At 32.3% G+C, this 21,083-nt stretch overlaps 1 protein-coding gene across 1 annotated transcript; it reads right to left on the bottom strand.

Annotated features, from left to right (window-relative positions):
• Nucleotides 1-4,321: 4,321 nt before the first annotated feature.
• LOC127733492 (hydroxylysine kinase-like) lies at nt 4,322-19,588 on the bottom strand. Its single transcript, XM_052242845.1, has 6 exons — nt 19,491-19,588; nt 14,965-15,324; nt 12,736-12,849; nt 11,753-11,883; nt 5,842-6,016; nt 4,322-5,101 (listed from the first exon to the last, which is right to left on the bottom strand). Exons 2-6 carry the CDS (start codon nt 15,308-15,310, stop codon nt 4,617-4,619), a joined length of 1,251 nt encoding a protein of 416 aa, XP_052098805.1. The 5' UTR covers nt 15,311-15,324; nt 19,491-19,588; the 3' UTR covers nt 4,322-4,616.
• Between the last annotated feature and the right edge of the window lie 1,495 nt (nt 19,589-21,083).

The raw sequence follows: 21,083 nt of genomic DNA, 5'->3' as shown, positions 1-21,083 counted from the left end.
TGGCTGAGGGACAAAGCTGTTGGATTTACTTTAGGTGGATTGAGCCAAATGGTTTTGACTCTAAAGTTAAGAATATATTCCATACAACTCAAAATCGGTTTGCTCTTTGGTTGACGACGTCTTTAATGTTTGTCTTGAATATAATACATGGAATATTTGCTATAAGACGTTTACACAAAAATCAATCAACCAATTCTGCAATCTGAATTTAACTAAAGCATGCACAATATTCAATTATTTTTCTTAAAAAGTCTATAACGGCATTTTAATTGTTGAAATTTTAATCTTATGCGCAAATGATGTGGCCATATGGAGAAGTTATTGCTAAATTCCTTTCGAAAAACTCCACTTGGTTTTCAACAACTTTCGGCATTTAATCCCGTGTCTGAGTGGTACAAATCAAAGGAAAATGGCCTGCACCATTTAATAATAGACGTGTTAGGAAAGTCAATACGATTTTGACGCTGATACCACTACAGGCTACAATGGGGACCATCTCAAAAAGTACAGCTAATCATTCATTAATTAAAGTTACCTGCATGAGTTTGTTTGATAATACTGAAATGATTTTTAAACAATTAAATAATAACAATTTATTTTGCAATACATGGACGAGGATCCAGCAAAACAACACGATCATTATTAATATTATCATCATAAACTGCATTGTTTCATAGTAGTGATCGATTCGGTTTAAGATCGTTGTTCCCCAGTTTCTTACTATTTTGTTGAACGACTACAAGGAAAATCTGCAAAGTGATCAAAATAAATGAATAAAAAAACCCACTGCAATCAAATCACATCCGAATCAGATTTTTTACTCTCATCAATCTTTGTTCAAAATGTTCGTTAATTTGAAATTTATTTAAAATATACTTTTCATGTCGGGGCCTTTCATAGCTTTTACGCGGGATGGGTTTTGTTCCTTGTTGGGGGCTATACGGTGACCTATAATTGTAAACATTTACGTCATTTATTGTCTGGTAGAAAGTTGTCTACTTTGGTAATCATACCAAAATTCCTTATTTTGTATCATTTTCTAGAACAGAGAATGTGTAGCTTAAAATTCAAATAAAAAAACTAGAAATTTGTGTACTTGACAATTAAAATAAAAAGAAAAAAAAAGAATGAAACAGAAGAGTATTCAATTTGATTATCTTTATCTTTTTATTTTATCTAGAAAGGTCATTCTGGAAATTTAATGTATTGCTAAAAAGGGACAATACCTAAAAAAATATTAACTGACATTTTCTTTCTATCAACTTTTGTCAATTAGTGAACAAAATAGGTTATCAAATTAAGCTTGAAAAGATTACCACATTTGGGCATTATTCAAGCATGTTAAATTAACGTTTTAGTGAAGGGTCGGAAGTTTTTTTCTTCGTTGTATCACGGCTTCCTCTACCAACAAAACAGAACACCACGATTAAATTGAGATACTGTTGAAAGTGGCGTTAAACTTTCATATGGAGAAGTAAATTTTATTATTTTTGTGTCAGGAGGATATTTTGAGAATGGAATATTCATTTTCACCTCTTTCAAGTCCTGCTAATTTATATATCGAGCAATTGTTTTCCGATTTCCTTCATTTTGTTTTGCCTAATATTCACTATATACACTCCGCTTTCTAAATTGGACGATATATAGTGATGGGTGGATGGGTCCATTCGTCCGTTCTTTCGTCTGTCTGTCCATTCATTGCATTCATACCCAGATAGTTCTAGACAATACGAATGACATACGGCTCATGAAAAATGGTTTTCTTGAACATTAAAACGATGCGCAGCAAGACAACCTTCTTTCAAGAATTGGCACCAACTTGGAATTGGATTTTCCTCCAAACTGTGTTAATTTATGTGATAAGATTTATGCGAACCTTCCACCAATTGTTACGCCATAAAGGAGACACCAAGTAAGACAAAACCGAAAAGGAAAAAAATAAAATGCAAAAAACTAAATAGAAGAATTTCAGAATGTCAAGTTTATGTCGAACACGCTAAAAAATATCAGACGTTTTTAACATTTAGGGTTGTGGGTACTTTGTGGAGACATACAAGACAAAAATCAAATCAAAATTGCAAAACAGTTCCATTCAGATCATAACATTTACAAAACATACTTTTCTATTCCATGATAAGATAGTGAATTGTCATGGGTAATTTTTCTCTTACAAAAGCTTAACATTGATAAATGATTTTTGTTTGCCTAAATTCCAGTGTCCAATATTTTGCATTATCCACATCTCGTGTTTTGTCAGGACGAACGAATATGATTTGGTTTATACGTGAACCATAGAGCTACGAACAGCACAAAAATAAACAACATTCTATACAGATAAATATACGGTTTTCAACCATTTGAAGGTGTTAAAAATACACAGAACGAATTGAACAACATGAACCAAACCAAAAGACGATGAGAAATCAGGTCTTCCATATTTATAAGTAGATCCTGCTGATAGTTCGTGGCAAGTTGTTCACGTGAAAGTCGCGTAATATCACAATAAAGAAGAAGAGGAAGGGAATGTGGTTACTTTTTAGGTTCCATTTGTTCATATATCTCTTCACGTATTCAGGTATTTATTTATCTATGATTTTCAAATGTTTTTGTTAATGTGTTTGTCATTTCGTTGATTTTTGTTTTGCTATAGTGTTGAATGTTTTTATTAGACAAATTATTTTCGATTGCCTCCTTGGTATTTTTTCCCTTCTTTTATAAGAAGTCTTATGCAGGCAAAACATGATTCTGATTGACTAAAGTATACCCCTTTTTTTCCACCAAAAATAAAATAATAGAATAAACCCCTATTCAAAATTCAAAATTGTGTTCTGGACTTGTGGAGAGTCAAACTGAGTTATTTGACTATTAAACATATTCTACTCATATCATTTAATATATATATTTGAACTTGTGGTCGTAAAATCGTCATTCCCATTCTTGACCCTTACATATATTTTTTTAAGTTTTGTTTTGCACTCCTAAATCAAACAAAAATGCAAATGAATGTATTAAGATCTACGTAAGGCCAATGCACGTCTTAAAATTTGGAGTCGAAGTTAACCGTTTGCTTCAAATTGTATCAAACCCATCGCAAACCTAAACTATACTACGCCGGGATACTTTTCAATTCAATTGCATTCTGAGAAAGTCCACACTTAAATCTTGTATCGGTATTGGTATTTAACATCAGCGCAGTATTTAAATCCCTTTCTTAACACGTCTAATAAAACTCTGTGTAATAAACAAAAATTGTCATGATGAAATTCTGGGTAGAACGGCGGGCAGGCGGACGATTTATCGGTCGGCAGATAAAATACCGATGTCAAGTTTAATTTTGACGATGTATCCGGGTTAGCTTTAATTTGGCAGTCTTTTAATTGTTTGAAAAGAATTTGTAAAAGATGTAATTATGACAAGTGATCATTGCTAATTTTTGTAAAACTTAGAGAAAATGCATGTTTTCAAACGTATGTACTATATATGATTAATAATGTTTAATTTAAACAAAATTTGCAGGTGACTGTTGTTCAAAACAGAGATCAATTTGAAAGAATTGGTACATGTGGCATTGTTCTTTGTCTTGTTTTCAATGGGAAGTTATTGTACGGAATGACGTCACCGAGTGAAAATAAACTCATCATAGATACCAAGATTTGAAATGTGTACGCCAGACGCGCGCTTTGTTCACAAAAGGCTCATCAGTGCCACTCGAATCAAAAAAGATTAAAAGGCCGAATAAAGTACGAAGTTGAAGAGCATTGAGGACCCAAAATTCATGAAAGTTTTGCCAAATACATCTAAGGTAATTTATTCCTGGGATTGTAGTTGTACTTGTAGAACAGTCTGACTCCTCCCCTTAAGCATCTTTACGATTTGTAGAAATTATATTTACATAGGCAAACACATGAAACCAGGCCACAAATATAACGTAAAGCATGTGGAAATTACAGAGAAGAAGTATATTGTATGAGTTTACCACCTGATATAGAACTTAAATATTAATGAAAACCGCATATTAACCTCTAGATGTCTTTGCTTGAACTGATTGTTCGATTGCTGTCTCAGTGATGTGTACCGAACATATTTTTATTACCACGCTATATGTTTTTAACTTATAACTGCTAACTGCAAAATCATCAGCTAGACTTTTGTAATGACATACATTTACAGTTTTAGCTGATGGTATACCAAGCGTTCTATATGTGTATTGTCATAATTAATTTTACAGCGATACACTCATACGTCAGTTTTTTACTTTTTGAATTATGAATGTAGGAACTGTTTACCCTTCCCGGAACATCCGAAATAAATCCCGGGTTTAAGTGGTGTTCGTGTTTTTCAATCCTTGGTTTTCTGTTTAGTGTTGTGTGCATAGTTGAATGTTTGTTGTTTTGGACAGTTTTGTCATGTCATATTGTTTCTGTTTTTGTGGTTTGCGATTGCTTCCTTGCAAAGTATGATTTACTCATTTACTATCTATTAAGATCGGTTCAGTCCAAACTCACTCTACTAGGACACACAAGAAAACCAAATACATCCATTTAGCATATTTAGAATTATAGTTTATGTCACATAATTATTTATCTTTAGAATTACAAAAGAAAATTGAATTGTTTCTACAAAATAGTAAACATATTTCCAATGTTGTAATCTCTCAATACTTCATTCCATCTTCTATAAAGTTCAGTTTTTGACGTTTGGCAAAATTTCCAAATTACTCGTTTGTAATTCTCAAGGTGTGACAGTACACTCTTATTGTGTGGATCCATTAAAAGAGTAAATTCGTTCAATATTACCAGTTGTGCCAATCGACTGCAAATTAAAAGTCTGAGAATACCTCTTTCATTGTGGGTCAATTCTTTTACCGTCAAATATCCAGCTAAAACATGTCCACCAACATCTATCGGGGCCATACATGTACATTCAGCAGACATATGTGCTATTAAAATGGCAATATCAACTATAGTATAACTGTACTGCATGTCAAGGAAGTCGATAATGCCCACAATGTCATATGTTGTTTTCTCCTCTGGGATATTTGTCCGCCCCATCACGTCTTTAACAAGTATATTACCATCGTTCAAGTCGCCATGAATAAAAACTGGAATTCAGAGGAAAGTTACATGTATCTGTGGCAATCGCCTGATATCTAATATATTAAAAAGACAAATTTCAACAGTGCCAGTCCCAATTCCAGGTTTCTCACCAAACAGAGCTTATAATCTAAGAATGGAAAATGTTTTTTTATATTCTAGGTAGAAAATTACGATGATTCTAACTATACACCAAGTGGAAATTATCACCATGTTTGTCATAATTTGTTCAAATTAGCGGAAAGTTAATTTTACTAACTAAGCATTCCAATGAGTACTTATTTTGTTCCTCTTATGCTTATATGAATAAAATACAAGACTTAAGGCAATCAAGAATGGAATGCATTTAGCGAAATAACTTTTAAATATATTGATGGTGTCTTTTAATTCAATAATAATTTTTCAGTTAAACTTTCATCCTATTTTCTTGAAACTAAGTATCCTTTTATAGAACTAAATGCTGATGGATACCTGAAAAATAAAGTGCAGATGATAAGTTTCTGCATGAAGTTAACACCACAGAAGCCTACATGATTCTTTTTGTCATTGCAAGTTTCCAGTTGTCCATTAGCATGCATTGCTTGAAAAAGCTCTAATATGAAAAAGAGCTTTAATATTTTCTGTGTAGTATCTTTGACGCTAAATAAATGTTGCAGTAAAATATCCGACACTGTCCATATTTGTAAATGACGGTTTCCTCTTTTTGTTTGGTTTTTTCTATTTTTTGTTAAATGATTTTCTCATTTACCTTTCGTTAGATGCTCCAAAACTGGGAAGACTTCTGTCTTGAAATCTGTCATGATCGTTTTCAGTAACTGGAACTCTTTTTTGTGTTCAAGAACAGGTGCAAATTTCACAAGCTTTGGGAGCTGTAGTAAATTCCATTGGTTTTCCCTTTTTCTCAGGAAATCATTATCAACATCCTGCAAAACGAAGATTGTAATAAGAAATAAATATCTTCTTAAACAATGACATGTGAATATACGTACATGTATAACAAATTCTAATGAATATTTTCAATGGTTTAGTTGTGTAATTTGAAAAAGAAAATTAAGTTACGAATTGTCTCATGCTGATGTTATCTGGGATTCAGGAAATCAAACTTTAATGAAAAACTCGAAAACATGCAGTTGGACGCTGCTCGTATAGTTACAGGGGGGACTAAACTCACAAGTACTTCGATGTTATATAAAGAAACCCAATGGGAGGAACTTTCAGATCGAAGAAGTAACCACAAATTAATACTGCTTCATAAAATTGTTAATATCAAAACCCCAAAATATTTGCAAGATTTATTGCCTGGCTATGACAAAGTAATAATATATTAGAGGTGAAATCCCGTACAAAACTGTACTAAGATTATTATCTTCCGTCATCCATCAAATTATGGAATAATTTACCATTAAGTGTAAGAAATTGTGAATCGCTATCTATATTTAAGAAACATATTCGTAATCAGAACGATCGAGCCCTTTATACTTTTATGCTGGATGTCGAAAAGGTCAAATCCGTCATGCGCGAGTAAGAATGAATAGTAGTTCTTTAAACTGTCACTTGTTTCCTAGAAACTTAGTTTCTTCTCCTCACTGTCGCTGTGGTGTCTTGGAAACTAACTCGCATTTTTTATTATTTTGCCCATTATATTCGAACATAAGACAAGAAATGATACAATTAACAGTACCAATGGACACTGAATTACTAATAAACGGCTCAAATATGATTTCAAATGAAGAAAACATTAGTTTATTTCTTACGGTACAAAGGTTCAATATTAAATCTAAATGGTTTACAAACTAATAATTCACACAATACACCTGTAAGCATTTCATTCAGTTCATTATCAAACTCAACTGACATTATCTTATTTTTATTATGTAACAGAGCATGTAGTTTTGATTTATATTTGTATATTGAATCCAATTTAACAAGGAGATAGAATAACATAAGCACTTGTTGCTTGTTTTTGAATCCTATTTGTGAATGTGAATATATATTGTAATTTGTAGATTTCATAATAAAATATTGTTTACGCTAATTGTCTCATGAAACAGTTGACATAGCCTATCTAAAAAATGCACATTAATTTTCTGAGGTTAGATTTACTGTTAGCTTTTCTTGGCTCATTGTAATCGACTCGTTGGTAATGAAATACTTGTTCCTCAATCTCTTTGAACATCGATATGGAAATTAGTTGACCAATAACATACTATTTATTTGATAAGTGTTTGGTATGACGATAAATTTTCACTTCTGTTCTCGTACTATTAACAACAGTAAAGATATTTCCGTATTCCATGTATACCTTACAACAAAATTATTTTTATTTACATGTGTACGTTATTTTATTTGGCGGCATTTTGTCCAAGGTTATGGTTGTCTTTCTTGTATTGTTTTACATCTCCCCCCCCCCTTTTTTTTTTATATTAATTTTGTATTTACATTGTGTCATAGATCAATTTTATTCGTTCAGTGTATGTTTACTTGTTTTTGTTAATATGTCTTTTGATTGAGTTAAGCCATTTCAATTGATATTTTATAGTGTGTCTTTCTATGTTGTGATGTTACACTATTGTTTCAGGTTAGGGTGAAGGTTGGCGTCTGTTAAAACGTGTAAACCCACTGCATTTGTTTGCACCAGTCCTAAGTCAAGAACCTGTTGTTCAGTGGTTGTCGTTTGTTGATTTGGTTCATAAGTGTTTCTCGTTTCTCGTTTTTTTATATGGATTAGACCGTTGGTTTTCCTGTTTGAATGGTTTTACACTAGTCATTTTTGGGGCCCTTTATAGCTTGCTGTTCGGTGTGAGCCAAGGCTCCGTGTTGAAGGCCGTACTTTAACCTATAATGGTTTACTTTTACAAATTGTGACTTAGATAGAAATTTGTCTCATTGGCACTCATACCACATCTTCTTATATTTATTAGCATACAGTTCAGATGGTCATTCAATGAAGCGTATAATAGAAATTTCCAATTGTTGTAACTTATGAAGATTTCAAAGCCTTTCAAAATGTTTTGAAAGGAAGATATGTCAAAATTTACTTATTTACTTCAGGTAAAAAGTAATAGAACAAAAAAGGATCGTAATTGATAGGTCTGTTTTAAATACTTGAAAAAGATTGTCAGTATCAATAACTGTTCTAAATACATGTGCATCACATTTATTAAAAACAGACGTGAACCTGCCTAAAGTAAAAAACAGTCTACATTTTTTGAAACATAGATAGATGACCATATCTAAACCAATATTAAATATAAGAATTAGTTAATTTAGTGGCATCCCCAAATGTCATCTGTAAAAATCGAACATGACCTGTACATAATAGTTAATCACTTTTTGTTTAAGATAGAAAAACATTATGTCAAGTAGAAATGTTTATTTGGCACCATCTTACGGTGTTTATATACTCGTTCGCTGTAGTGACGTTTTGGATTTCAATGAACGTAATCTATGTATTAATGATAAATTATTAAGTCAGGGATTTCTTTACCACAAATTACTTAAAACATTTACTAAATTCTTCCTTAGATACAAAGATTTGGTTATGAAGTTTCGCTGTACCTGTAGAAAACTTATTTCAAACTGGGAAAGCACATCCTATTTTTTTCGGAGATGTTGTTTACCGAGCCCGGAAATTAAGATGCGATCCGGGTAAACTTATCGATCCTTTAAATAAACTTATTCTAAAATGTTACCAATTCAACACTGTAATTAGATCTTTGAATATTGTTTTTATTGTTATAAATATTGATTTTGTTATCAGTAAATTAAGACCAAACCAATATTATTGTTAAATACATATGCATATGCAAATTCACGGTGCTACAATTTGTCGATATCTATATTTTTGCATTGCACAATGTTTTGTTTTTCTCTGACTGTTAATGATATTCTTGTTTTTGTCTTAGATACATGATTTTTTTTATTAGTTGTTAATGGCTTTTAACTAACTGTCAGTAACTGCGATAACGCTCCTTTTTGGCCTCTTATTCCTAAATGTTTTGGGCAATTACCCCCAAACTAAATTCCAGCTTTCCCTTTGTGATATGGAACCTTGTAGTACAATTTCATAAAGATCCATACACTTACACACAAGTTATTGTCCTGAAACTAGAAAAAAGCTCGTTTTTTGCCCTTTTTTGGCCCCTAATTCCTAAAATTTTGAGGCAATTACCCCCCAAAATCAATCCCATCCTTCCCCTTGTGGTATGGTACCTTGCAGTACAATTTCAGAGAGATCCATGCACTTGAACACAAGTTATTCTCTGGAAACTAGAAAATTGCTTATTTTTGGCCCTTTTTTGGCCCCTTATTCCTAAACGTTTTGGGCAATTACTCCCAAACTCAATTCCAGCTTTCCCTTTGTGATATGGAACCTTGTAGTACAATTTCAGAAAGATCCATACACTATCACACAAGTTATTGTCATGAAACTAGAAAAATGCTTGTTTTTTGCCCCTTTTTTGGCCCCTAATTCCTAAAATTTTGAGGCAATTACCCCCAAAATCAATCCCAGCATTCCCTTTGTGATATGGAACCTTGTGGTACAATGTCAGAGAGATCCATACACTAACACACAATTTATGTCTGGAAGTTACAAAAATGCTTATTTGGTCCCTTTTTGGTCCCTTATTCCTTAACTGTTGGTACCATAACCCCCAAAATCTATCCCAACCTTCCTTTTGTGGTATTGAACCTTATGGTAAAATTTCATAGAGATCCATTCACTTAAACTAAAGTTAGAGTGCGAAAACCAATGTGTCTTCGGACGACGTCGACGCCAACGTCATACCAATATACGATCACAAAATTTTTTTGCGGTCGTATAATAATGAAAAAGTGAAAAACTTTTCATTTAAGGGTAATTACTCCTACAAGAAGAAAATTGACAATTTCATCTATGCAGATCTTGTCTTACTGATCATTTTTTCTTTTAAATTTTCTATCTATTACAGTTTTCAAGATAATAGGCAAATATGCAAAAAAAATGTCATTTAAGGGCACAAACTCGTACAAAGAGTTGACCAACCATTTCAGCAATATCTACTTATTTGTAGGTCTTGTCTTTCCGATCATTTTTGAAATTAAATGTTTTTCTCTATCTATTACAGTTACAAAATAATTGTCAATAACACAAATAAAATGCTCCGCTCGGCGCAGCTTGATACGACCGCAGAGGTCGAACCCTGAACAGTTGGGGTATTAAGTATGGACACAACATTCAAGCTTGATACAGCACTGAATTTGGATTGTGATTAAATATTTGACACAGTATAGGTTTCTGACACAGAATGAATGTGGTCTAAGAACTTAAAATTTTTTAATTTACCTATTCAAACCATATCATTATTATTTGCTTTTATATATTAATCAGAAATAACCAATTTAAAATGGAAAATTTTAAAGAAAAAAAAGGGGAAAAAAAATCTATACTAAGTGAAACGTCCGTTCTGTGTTTTTTGTTACTTGTTTTTCTGCTTTGTTTCGATCTGATGAGTTAAGCCCTTTTCAACTGATTTTTATAGTTTGTTAATATGTTGTGCTGTTACTGTCCCAGGTTTAGGGGAAGGGTTGGGCTCCCGCAAACATGTTAAACCCCGCCAAATTCTGTATGTGCCTGTCCCAAGTCAGGAGCCTGTAATTCAGTGGTTGTCGTTTGTTGATGTATATCATATTTGTTTTTTCATTCATTGTTTTGTACATAAATCAGGCCATTAGTTTTTCGTTTGAATTGTTTTACATTTCAATTCGGGGCCTTTTATAACTGATTATGCGGTATGTTAACTTCTATGTCATTTGGTCTCTGGTGGAGTGTTGTCTTATTAGCAGTCATCCTGATCTTCTAATTTTATATATCATCCATACCTCCCGCTTCCCCCTTTATCTTTTATCAAAGAAAACTACGGGACATAACATTTTTATCCGCAAATCCTCCAAAAGCACACTTCACCGGCAGTTTATGGTATTTGACATTTTTGTTAAAACTCAGGAATCTGTCATCTGGCATTTGTTATAAAAAAAAAACATATTTTAAAGATAATTTAACAGTAAAGGCAAAATCCGTCAAAATCAAAATTGACCTTCGATAGATTTATTGACATAGAGTGACAGTGTGTTAAAATCTAAAGATATTTTATTTTTAATCCGAAAACCCCATAAATCCAAAGTTTTTAAAACACTTAAGGGTCATTATTTTCGAACGGTAAATTCAAATACATGTCAAAATCAAACTTGAGTTGAATTTTATGGTCTTTGACAATGTGTTAAATTTCAAAAGATCTGTTGAAGCGGAATTTCAATAATATTGAAATTCCGCTTCAACAGATCTAAATGACACGTGTGTTAAATATCAAAAGATGTCTAGACGCGGAATTTCAATTTTTATTCGAAAACCAAAAGACTTTTATAGTGTAACTGATGGATGAATAGCTGAACGGACGAATGAACATGTTCATCACTATATGCCCCGGGGTAGAATGATAAATTTCCGTATCTCATCCTAATATCAATCTTGTTTTAGTGTAGTGTGTGTGTGAGGAGAAAGATAACCCCAACACTACGTTGGGGTTATCTTTCTTTTATTTTGTTTTATACATTTGTAATTCAAATCCTATTTGATCGAAAGGTAAAAATTGTCTTTTTTTTGAAAAAAATTATGATACCTCTAATGCTTTCTGTAATAATCCAGCATATATTCCAATATTGTATAGAGAAGAAGGATTTATTTGTTTACTCGTCATTGTTTTGCCTTCCAGGTACGTCAACATTGAAACAATATATGTCTTTTTGGTTCCTGTAAATAAACTCATCATAGATACCAGGCTTAAAAACAATTTACACAAGATACGCGTTTCGTCTACAAAATACTCATCAGTGACGCTCGAATAAAAAAACTAAAACAGGCCAAATAAATTACGAAGTTGAAGAGCTCAATACCCAAAATTCCAAAAGCCGTATTGTTAAATACAGCTAAGGTAATCTATTCCTGTAGTAGAAAAACCTTAGTATGTAAAGCATTAAGATAACCTAAAATAAATTAATGTAGCAAAAGAAGGAAAAATACCAAGGTGAAATCATAAAAACCAGACAACATCATGTCAAAAAGAAAGATGTCAATAGTAAACATTACACAATAAATTGAAAATAACACCGTTTAAATCTTATATGCGTCTGAAGTGTTTTTTTTTTATTTACCTTAACCAGGAATGCTCAAACCCACAAAGATTAATAGGCAAGGATGTATAAGTATTTGATAAGAGTTATATGACCAAAAGGGACCTGAAGATAATTCGTAAATCCACTTTAGTTTCTTAATAATTTATAAATTTATCAAGGAAACAATTAAGAAATGTATGCTATAAATCATGTCAGAACAACAAATTACGGATTAATCAACACGAACCCCACCAAAAACTCGAGGGAGAACTTATGTTATCCGGAACGAGTTAGCAGATCATACTGATAAAGATGAGCTTTCATGCTTAACAATACAAAAAATAAATAGATATGAAATAATATACCTATTACAAAGTGCTTAAACTTTATACATGTTAGTTATAATTATAGTAAGCCGATTTGTTGTGATTTGGAAAATTCTCAAACATATTCTTATAGTGTTTTTTTTAAATAAATGATGTATAATTACCAAATTCATTGACAACTGTTTCACTGGACCACATGTCTCCATAAACATTTGATACAAATGCTTGTACAGGAAAACATTTCCTCCTCAGGTGATCCAGAACTAAATGCATGGCCTCTTTTGGGAAATAAACAAACAATGCACACTATAACAGGGAACACATTTTATCAATATAGCTAATTTTTCAGAGTTTAGGCCACAAAATGTTCCCGGATATTTTTATTGATAATTAATATTATTCATAGTCTATCATATCGTATTATTGATGTTGTGTCGTCTCCTATACGTTGTGATTAAAAGTAAACAAGATATGATACGGTGTCTTTTAATTTTTTTTTTCTCTTATTTTGTTTTTTGTTAATCATTATTGCTTCCAATGCATAACAATGAATTTTGTTTTTATGCCCCACATAGGGGCATTATGTTTTTCGGTCTGTGCGTCCGTTCGTTCGACCGTCCGTCCGTTCGTCCGTCCGTCTGTCCCGCTTCAGGTTAAAGTTTTTGGTCAAGGTAGTTTTTGATGAAGTTGAAGTCCAATCAACTTGAAACTTAGTACCCTATGATATGATCTTTCTAATTTTAATGCCAAATTAGAGCTTTAACCCCAATTTCACGGCCCACGGAACATAGAAAATTATATTGCGAGTGGGGCATCCGTGTACTATGGACACATTCTTGTTCTACTATCAATTGCTAATTGTTTGATTGAAAGAAATATATAATTGTTCACCTGCAACAAGAATTACCCAATGAAAATTTTAAGTAGAGAAATAGAAACCACTTGCAATGAGAATCGAAGATCATGGAGGTCATTAAAATGTTTGGTCGTAAATTTGATATGCATATTTTTTTCTACTGTGAATGCATTATTATTCGTGAGATATTATTTTTTGTGGATTTTGTGGGTACATGTGAATCATAAATTTGAATGTTGAACACAGTTCAATCTTTTATAAGGCGTGTATGGAGATTTTTGTAAAACAACGAAATCAAATAACCTCGAAATACAATTTTTTCCTCAATCCACAAAAATTGGTACCCACGGAAATAAATGAATCTACAGTAATCTGATTTGTGAAAATGAACTGCAAGTAGGAGAGGAATGTTTTTTTGTAATTGTGTATTTTTATTAAAAAGATTTTTTTCATGTCTATTGTTTCTTTTTATTTATTTATTTAGTTTTATTTGACTTTAATTAATATTTAGTATTCATTAAATATGATTGTTACTTTTACATACAGTTTAGCTTTTTTATTGTTGCAAACATAGTACAGTTTTGTGTTTTGTTTTATCATCCACGTCACTTGGTCCCTGATGGACAACAGTTGTCTCATTGACAATTATATCACATCTCTTTATTTTATATAAACATAGTTATGTGATAAGATTTGTTGATAGATTACTGGTATCTGAAGAATATTTTTCATGAACATTTGTCAAAAGCTTTTGATAATAAATAGAGAAAAAAAAATGAAACACGACATATGTTTGGGCGAACAACACCTGTTCTTGAAATAACCTTTATCAGGTTAGCTTGATATCAAAATTTGAATCAAAAGTCAAATACCCCCAAAACATTAGTTTGAAAGCGTAAAACCAAAAGGACATAAAAAACAAAGCATATTTTTTTACGAACCATTATAAATGTTGTTTAAAAGGGTAAAGTTCCAAACACCTGCTTTGGGGTATCTTAGCATATCTCAGTAAGAAAACCCAATGTCAACACTTGATAGAGTAGGTTTTTTTTAAAACTGTTTCTACTTGAACACAAAAAAACCCCAAAATTTCTCCAAAAAAGCACAGCACTGTAAGAAAGAGAGTCGAAAGATACCAAAGGGACAATCAAACTCGTAAGTCGAAAATAAACTGGCAACGCCATTGCTGAAAAAGACAAACATACAAACAGACAAACAACAGTACGCAAAACAAAACAAAGAAAACTAAAGACTGAGCAATACGAACCCAACCAAAAAACTGGTGATCTCAGGTACTCCGGAAGGATAAGCAGATCTTAGAGTAACTTATAACAAAGAGTACAATTTTATTTATTCCATGAAATGTTAACTCAAATTTAAGAAATAACGAAAAATTTTAACCATTATCAGTTCCATAATGCAAAATGATCTTTTGTGTGACCGATATAACTGCGAAAAGGTAAAATGAATTCATATTAGTTTTTTTAATGTTGATGAAAAATCATGTACAAAATGTGTTATCGCTTACGTGGCTTACCTATAAGGGCGGCGTTCTGTGAGTCCTTTGCGTTAAGGACCTTCAGTACGTAGCCTGCTGGATGGAAGTCATTTATATAGTTGTTATTGACGGCTTGATCTACGGTGATATGGTAGTTAATGTCATCATAGCTGTCTAATTCCTGATATTCCACTACTGTCATTCCATACAACCTTAACGTCTCATTCTTTACAAATGTAGGTGACAGGGTTGGCTTTATTTGTTGGTATTGTCTCAACATGGTCATGAATTCTTCTGAATTTTGGTCTTCATCATTTGATGTAGTTTGCGATAATGAATCACCTTCAGATGGTTTTCCGTTAGACATTTTTTCGTCACTATTCATCTAAACAATGCAAACTGGAAAATGGCATATAGAATTTTCATCAGTTTCTCCCCACCAGAACGTACGGAAAATACTAATAGTGTAGGAAATAAGTATTATACCTATCAACTATGTATATTTGCCAAATATTCAGTTCCCAGTGCATCAATACCGGCATGATTTAAATGATCGGTTTCATATTTTATAAACATTGGCTTTTAAATATTTGATTTTCTGCGTTCATAATAAAGGGAAATTCAGTTAAGCGCTTCGATCGTATGAAATTTTTTCGTTTTTTACAGCACTGGGTCGATACCGCTACCGGTAGATTATCAGTCTGCGAGGGTATCATCAGCTCAGTAGTCAATACCTCGGTACTGGCATGATTTATAACAAATCTTTCTTAAATTATCTGTTTATCAATTTAGAAATTATTTAGAAACTAATGTTTCAACTCCCTCAGGCAAAGTTGACCTTAGATGGATTTGGCTATTATTTTATGTCCTTTTTGGTCATATAGCTCTTCAACTGCTTTGGTTCTAATACATCCTTGGCTTTCAAATATTTAGCTTTGAGCATTTCTGATGAAGGTAAATCCAGAAAAACGCTTTGGAAGCACGAACTTGATAAATTGTTGTTTTCATTTTGTATAAACTTAGTAATTGGATAAAACTAAGGTTGTAACTCCCTCAAACACAATTGGCAATGATCGTAGGGTCCTAAGTTATTGAGATTTGAGTTTTTCCAACTGAAAAAAAAAAAAAATCATTTAAAATTACATTTCTGTAATTTTCTATGAAAGTATTAAGCAAATTGTATCCATATTATGCAAGAGACGTATGCAAAATATCGTCCACCGTCGAAAATAAAATTGAAAGAGAGTCGTCAGGTCATAAAAGATGCTCTTTCATTTTATTGTTAAAAATGACTAAAAGTCTTTTGATTCTTATTTAAATAAATTTCTAAATATTGTGAATATTCGCATATCAGATTTTGCAAATAGTTTAGAAATTAATAAAAGCTATAGGGTAAGTAATACGCCCAAATCTCGTTTCATCTCAGCTTCTAGTAAGTGTTTTACGACTAATCTGTCTGTGTTGTTAACTAGTTCCCTTACTTCTTCTCAGAACTTTCGGTAATTAAGCATATGAAAATAATGGAAATAACTTTTTTTGGAGTGTCAAAAACATTTTGGATATTTTTGATAAACTATGTGCTTTTGATGGTCCGTTCAATTCGGCTGACAGGTATGATTTTTCGACTTTGTACACTACACTACCAAACAAAATCTGGTCGTCGATTTAGTTGGTCCAACTCATATAAAGCCTTCTTCTGTAATGAAAAAGGAAATTATGCTAGATACACTTACTGGAACTGTAACAATGATGAAATGTTTAAGCTGTAAATTTTCTCCTTTACCATATCTATGCACGTTTCGACAATAAAGTTTATTGACAGGTTGTAGGTATTCTTATGTACACCAATTATGCCCCTTTAATATCAAACTTGTTCCTGTATTGTTTTGAATTACAATTAATGGGCAAACTGAGTAAAGATCCGTTTAAATTATATTTATAATTTATCAATAAAAAACATTTACCTTGATATTTTAGCTTTAAATAATCAAGAATTTTATAATTTTACTGTTGAGATTTACCCAAAGAAACTTACTCTAAATTAATCTAATACAGACAGCATTAAGTGTCCTTTTCTAGATTTGGACATTTCGATTTCACCAGGGAAACTCTATACTTAAATTAATAACAAAAGAGACGATTTTTCGTTCCGATTGTTAATTTTACATTTTTGGACGGTGATGTGCCTTTGGTCCCTTTTTACAGTGTGTATATTTCACAACGTTTTCGCTACGCCTGTAGTCGCGTTTTAGAATTCAATAATTTAGGTATAACTGGTAAATTTTTAAGTCACGGATTTCGTTACCACAAATTAATTTTAACATGTACCAAATTCTTTCATCGATATAAAGATTTGGTTTGAAAGTTTGGCTTTACCTGTATATAGAATTCTCATAAAAAAGGTGATGTTGTTTATAAAGCCCACACATTTAGACACGATCCATGTAAACTAATTGTTCCTTTGAATAAACTTGTTCTTGTAGGTTATCAATTTAAGACAGTAGTAACATCTTTTAATAATGTGCTTATTGGTACTACCAATGCATTTGTTTTGTTTTTTTTAATTAAAACATAACTAAATATATATTGCTATATATACAGTTATGCGAACTCATGATCCTACATCCTTTCGATACTGAGACTTATATTTTGGACTTCCACAATGTCATGCGTTTTTCACTCAATCCGTTGGATTTGTACTGATTGTACTTTAGTCTGGAAGAACATAATTTACTTATTAGTTGTAATCTGCTTTGAACTAGCTTTCAGTAACTGCAAGTACTCTTATTTTGGTGCTTTTTGTCTATTGTTTTATGTTAGTAACTTCTGTTCCTTTTACCGATTTTTCGAATTAAGCCTACTGCAACTGATTTTTACAGTTTATTCATGTAATATGTTGTGGTGTTACACCACTGTCCCAGGTAAGGGTGGTATAGCGCTCACCAACATTTTTAACTTTGCCACATTCTGTACGTGCCTGTCCCAATTCATGAGCATGTTGAGATCTGTGGTTGTCGTAGGTTCATATCTGTTATATTTGTTTTTCGTAAATTGTTTTGTTATAAATAAGGCCGATAGTTTTCTCGATTGAATTGTTTCACGTTTGTCATGTCAGGTCCTTTTATAGTCAACCACACAGTATTGGTTTGTCTCATTTTTGAAGGCAGTGCGGTGGCCTAAAATTGCTTAATACCACATAATTTTTACTCTGGTGGACAGTTGTCATATTACCAACCATACCACATCTCCTAATTTTTATATGAAAGTCCCCGAACAACTATAATCATTTGTTTTGTTTTCTCTCGCATGGGTGAAAAACATTGCCACCACAGGAAATCTTTGTATTCAAATGTCAGTGTTTAACAATCTTCTCATCTCAAACTGCAAGGCGAATGGGTTTTCAAGTTAAGTGGATTGATGTAAGCAAGGCTATTAGAAGCCTTATGTGCCTGTAAACTTTTGTTTACGAGAAAACCAAAAGCCAAAAGAATAAACGAAAAACAAATACAATAGACACTCACAGAATTCCAGGCCTCTGACTTATGACAGGCATACACAGAATGTGGTGGGGTTTAACATGTCTGCGATCGCTCAACTGTCCCTTAGCCTGTGATAGTGGTGGAACAGATCAGAAAATGAAAACAACATGTTATAAATTTCTTGCATCCGAATCGCTTTTCTGGATTTACGTTCATCGGTAACGATCGAAGCCGAATATTTGAAAGCCAAGAATGTATAAGATCCGAAACAGTTGAAGAGCTATATAATCCAAAAGGACCTACACACGGACAATTTTAGAAAGGAAACATAACATAAGAACAACCAATAAAAATCCGTTGAAAAGGGCTTGAAAATGGCTTAAAGCCTATAATTGCTTACATCCACTTTATTTGAACTTTGGTGGATAGTTATCTCATTGGCAATCATACCACATCTCCTTATTTTTTATATTGATTCATCATATCGACGCAAAGAATAAATAAAAACTAACAAAAAGACTTATGACACAAAGTACCGATCTAACTTAAAAGAGATATACAAATTGAATTCATAAACAAATGTTGCTTATATGGAAACCATGTCAAAGGATACCTTATGTGTATGAACGTCAATATATTATCATCATATTTACTTTTCTAATTGGTAGAATTACAGTTAAAATCAAGGGGTCAAGTTAAAGAGTTATGAGAAATGTATATTATAAAATCTCCACGCTGACTTTAAAACCTATTAACTTGCTTCTCTCTTTTGAATAAATATCGACTTGTACCATCGATTTGTCATTATTCGTAGAATACTATTTTTGTGCATTTCGTTGGTAAAGGTGACCAACAAATAAATCTAATTTTCAACGAAGTTCACATTTTTTAAAGCTTTTATGCTTAATTTTGGAAAACTACGAAATCAAGTCTTCACTAAGCAATATGTTTTTCTTGAAGCCATGAGTATTAGTACCTACAAAACTAAATGTACTCAAATTAGTCTGTAAGCTGCATAACTACTAAATATTGATGTGGTGAACTGATTATGTAAAATGCATTTTAACATAAGTATATTCATCATACCATACTTCCAGTTTACTTCCTTAATCCACTCCGGTTACTATACTAATTTGTAGGCAAATAACCACAATCCACATTTACTACGAAGAAAACCAGTTGTATACAAATGTTAAAAAATGTTAGAGGTGGCTGATCATGTGTTAAGTCACATATAGTCATAGTTCATTTATGATGAATTTGCAAATCATTAAGTTACACTTAGGACGATATACACAAAATGTATTTAACATATACAAATGATTTAATAACTATTTATCAAAAATGTAAAAAGTAGCCGATTATGTGTTTATAAAAGTGCCAATCTGAAAACATGACAAACAAATCCTCACTCAAGTTGACATTTATATATGTTCAAAATGTATAATGGTGCACGAATATAACATTCATTTCCTTTTCCTGTTCTGGTAATTCAAGATATAATTTGGTTAAAATGCACTAGAAATTAACAATTAAGGGGAGCTAACTCCGTAATTTGCTATCTATCATTCCTACCAAAAGTTATATGGAGATTTCTCAAATTACCAGACACTCAGGGTGAGGGTAACTTCATAATAGAATGGTTAGGTCGGTGGGGTTTTTTTCGGCCAAGTTTTGATTTTTTTCAAAATTGCCTGATTCTTACAAAGACTGGCACTTAAATGCGTTAAAGCACATAAACAATCCATAGGCTTTCAGAACAATACACATGCAAATTGCATACCAGAGTGAACGTTATCTGCCGTTACATCCAACAGCAGCACTTTTTGTCTACGTCACTTAGACTTGTCTCAAATGGAGTATTTAATGAGAAATGATTATAACACATAGATAATAAAACAGTAATTATAAGAATTGAATATTTCTTTGTAGTAAAAGTTTTAATCATATGCACATTTTTTAGTATGAAGTCCGAAATAATTTGATTCGGTCACGGCGTTTACGGACTTAATAAACATGGGTGTGTTCCTTATACAAAAACTGCTCCGACAGAGTTATGAGAAGAACGATGAATTCGACGCTAAATAAGTTCTACGGTCATCATCACGAATTGGTTGACCAATATCATATGTTATGTCTCAACTCACTAGCGACATTTTTTCGCGGTCTTAGGTCTTTGAATACCAGTATTGTCGAATGGTCTGTAATATTACCGATTGTATTCCATTCCCGATTTATGAGATTTTATGAGATTTATGAGATTTAAGCATCAATAAAGTAATGTAGCCTAAATTTACACCCCGAATAAAATAACAAAAAGAAGCATTTACTTCTTAAATACGAACATTTGAAAAACAAAATTGCATATAGCTTTTTTACCGATGTCCGCTTGTTTGGTGTTTAAAAATTTAAAGAGATTTCCTTTGTGATAAAAAGAAGCAAAGTCTACATTCGTTCATGTAAAAAGTTGCTTTAACAGTGTTTTAAATTTTGACAAAATATTTTGAGGCGGGTTGAGGGGACTCAATTTCTGTTATTATTCATTTTTATTACATTGGTTGCAATGAATTACTGTGATTTCCTAGTGAAAAAAACCCCCGATAATTTCACACACTCGTCTGACGTCATACAACAATATGTGTTGTCAAGACGTTGTCGATGACGTCGCATCAAAGCAAA

Source organism: Mytilus californianus, unplaced genomic scaffold (genome assembly GCF_021869535.1).
Source record: "Mytilus californianus isolate M0D057914Y unplaced genomic scaffold, xbMytCali1.0.p SCAF_3, whole genome shotgun sequence".
Lineage (NCBI taxonomy): Eukaryota > Metazoa > Mollusca > Bivalvia > Mytilida > Mytilidae > Mytilus > Mytilus californianus.
Note: the sequence above shows the minus strand (reverse complement) of the source record. Positions and strands in the feature narration are given on the sequence as shown.

What these genes read in the sequence shown, in the direction of transcription:
- LOC127733492 (XM_052242845.1), bottom strand. Translation starts at nt 15,310, where the DNA reads ATGAATAGTGACGAAAAAATGTCTAACGGAAAACCATCTGAAGGTGAT. An exon ending in AACAGTTGTCAATGAATTTG is followed by an intron (nt 11,884 to 12,735) that starts GTAATTATACAT and finishes GTTTATTTACAG; the next exon opens with GAACCAAAAAGACATATATT. An exon ending in TTTGGAGCATCTAACGAAAG is followed by an intron (nt 5,102 to 5,841) that starts GTAAATGAGAAA and finishes TCTGAATTCCAG; the next exon opens with TTTTTATTCATGGCGACTTG.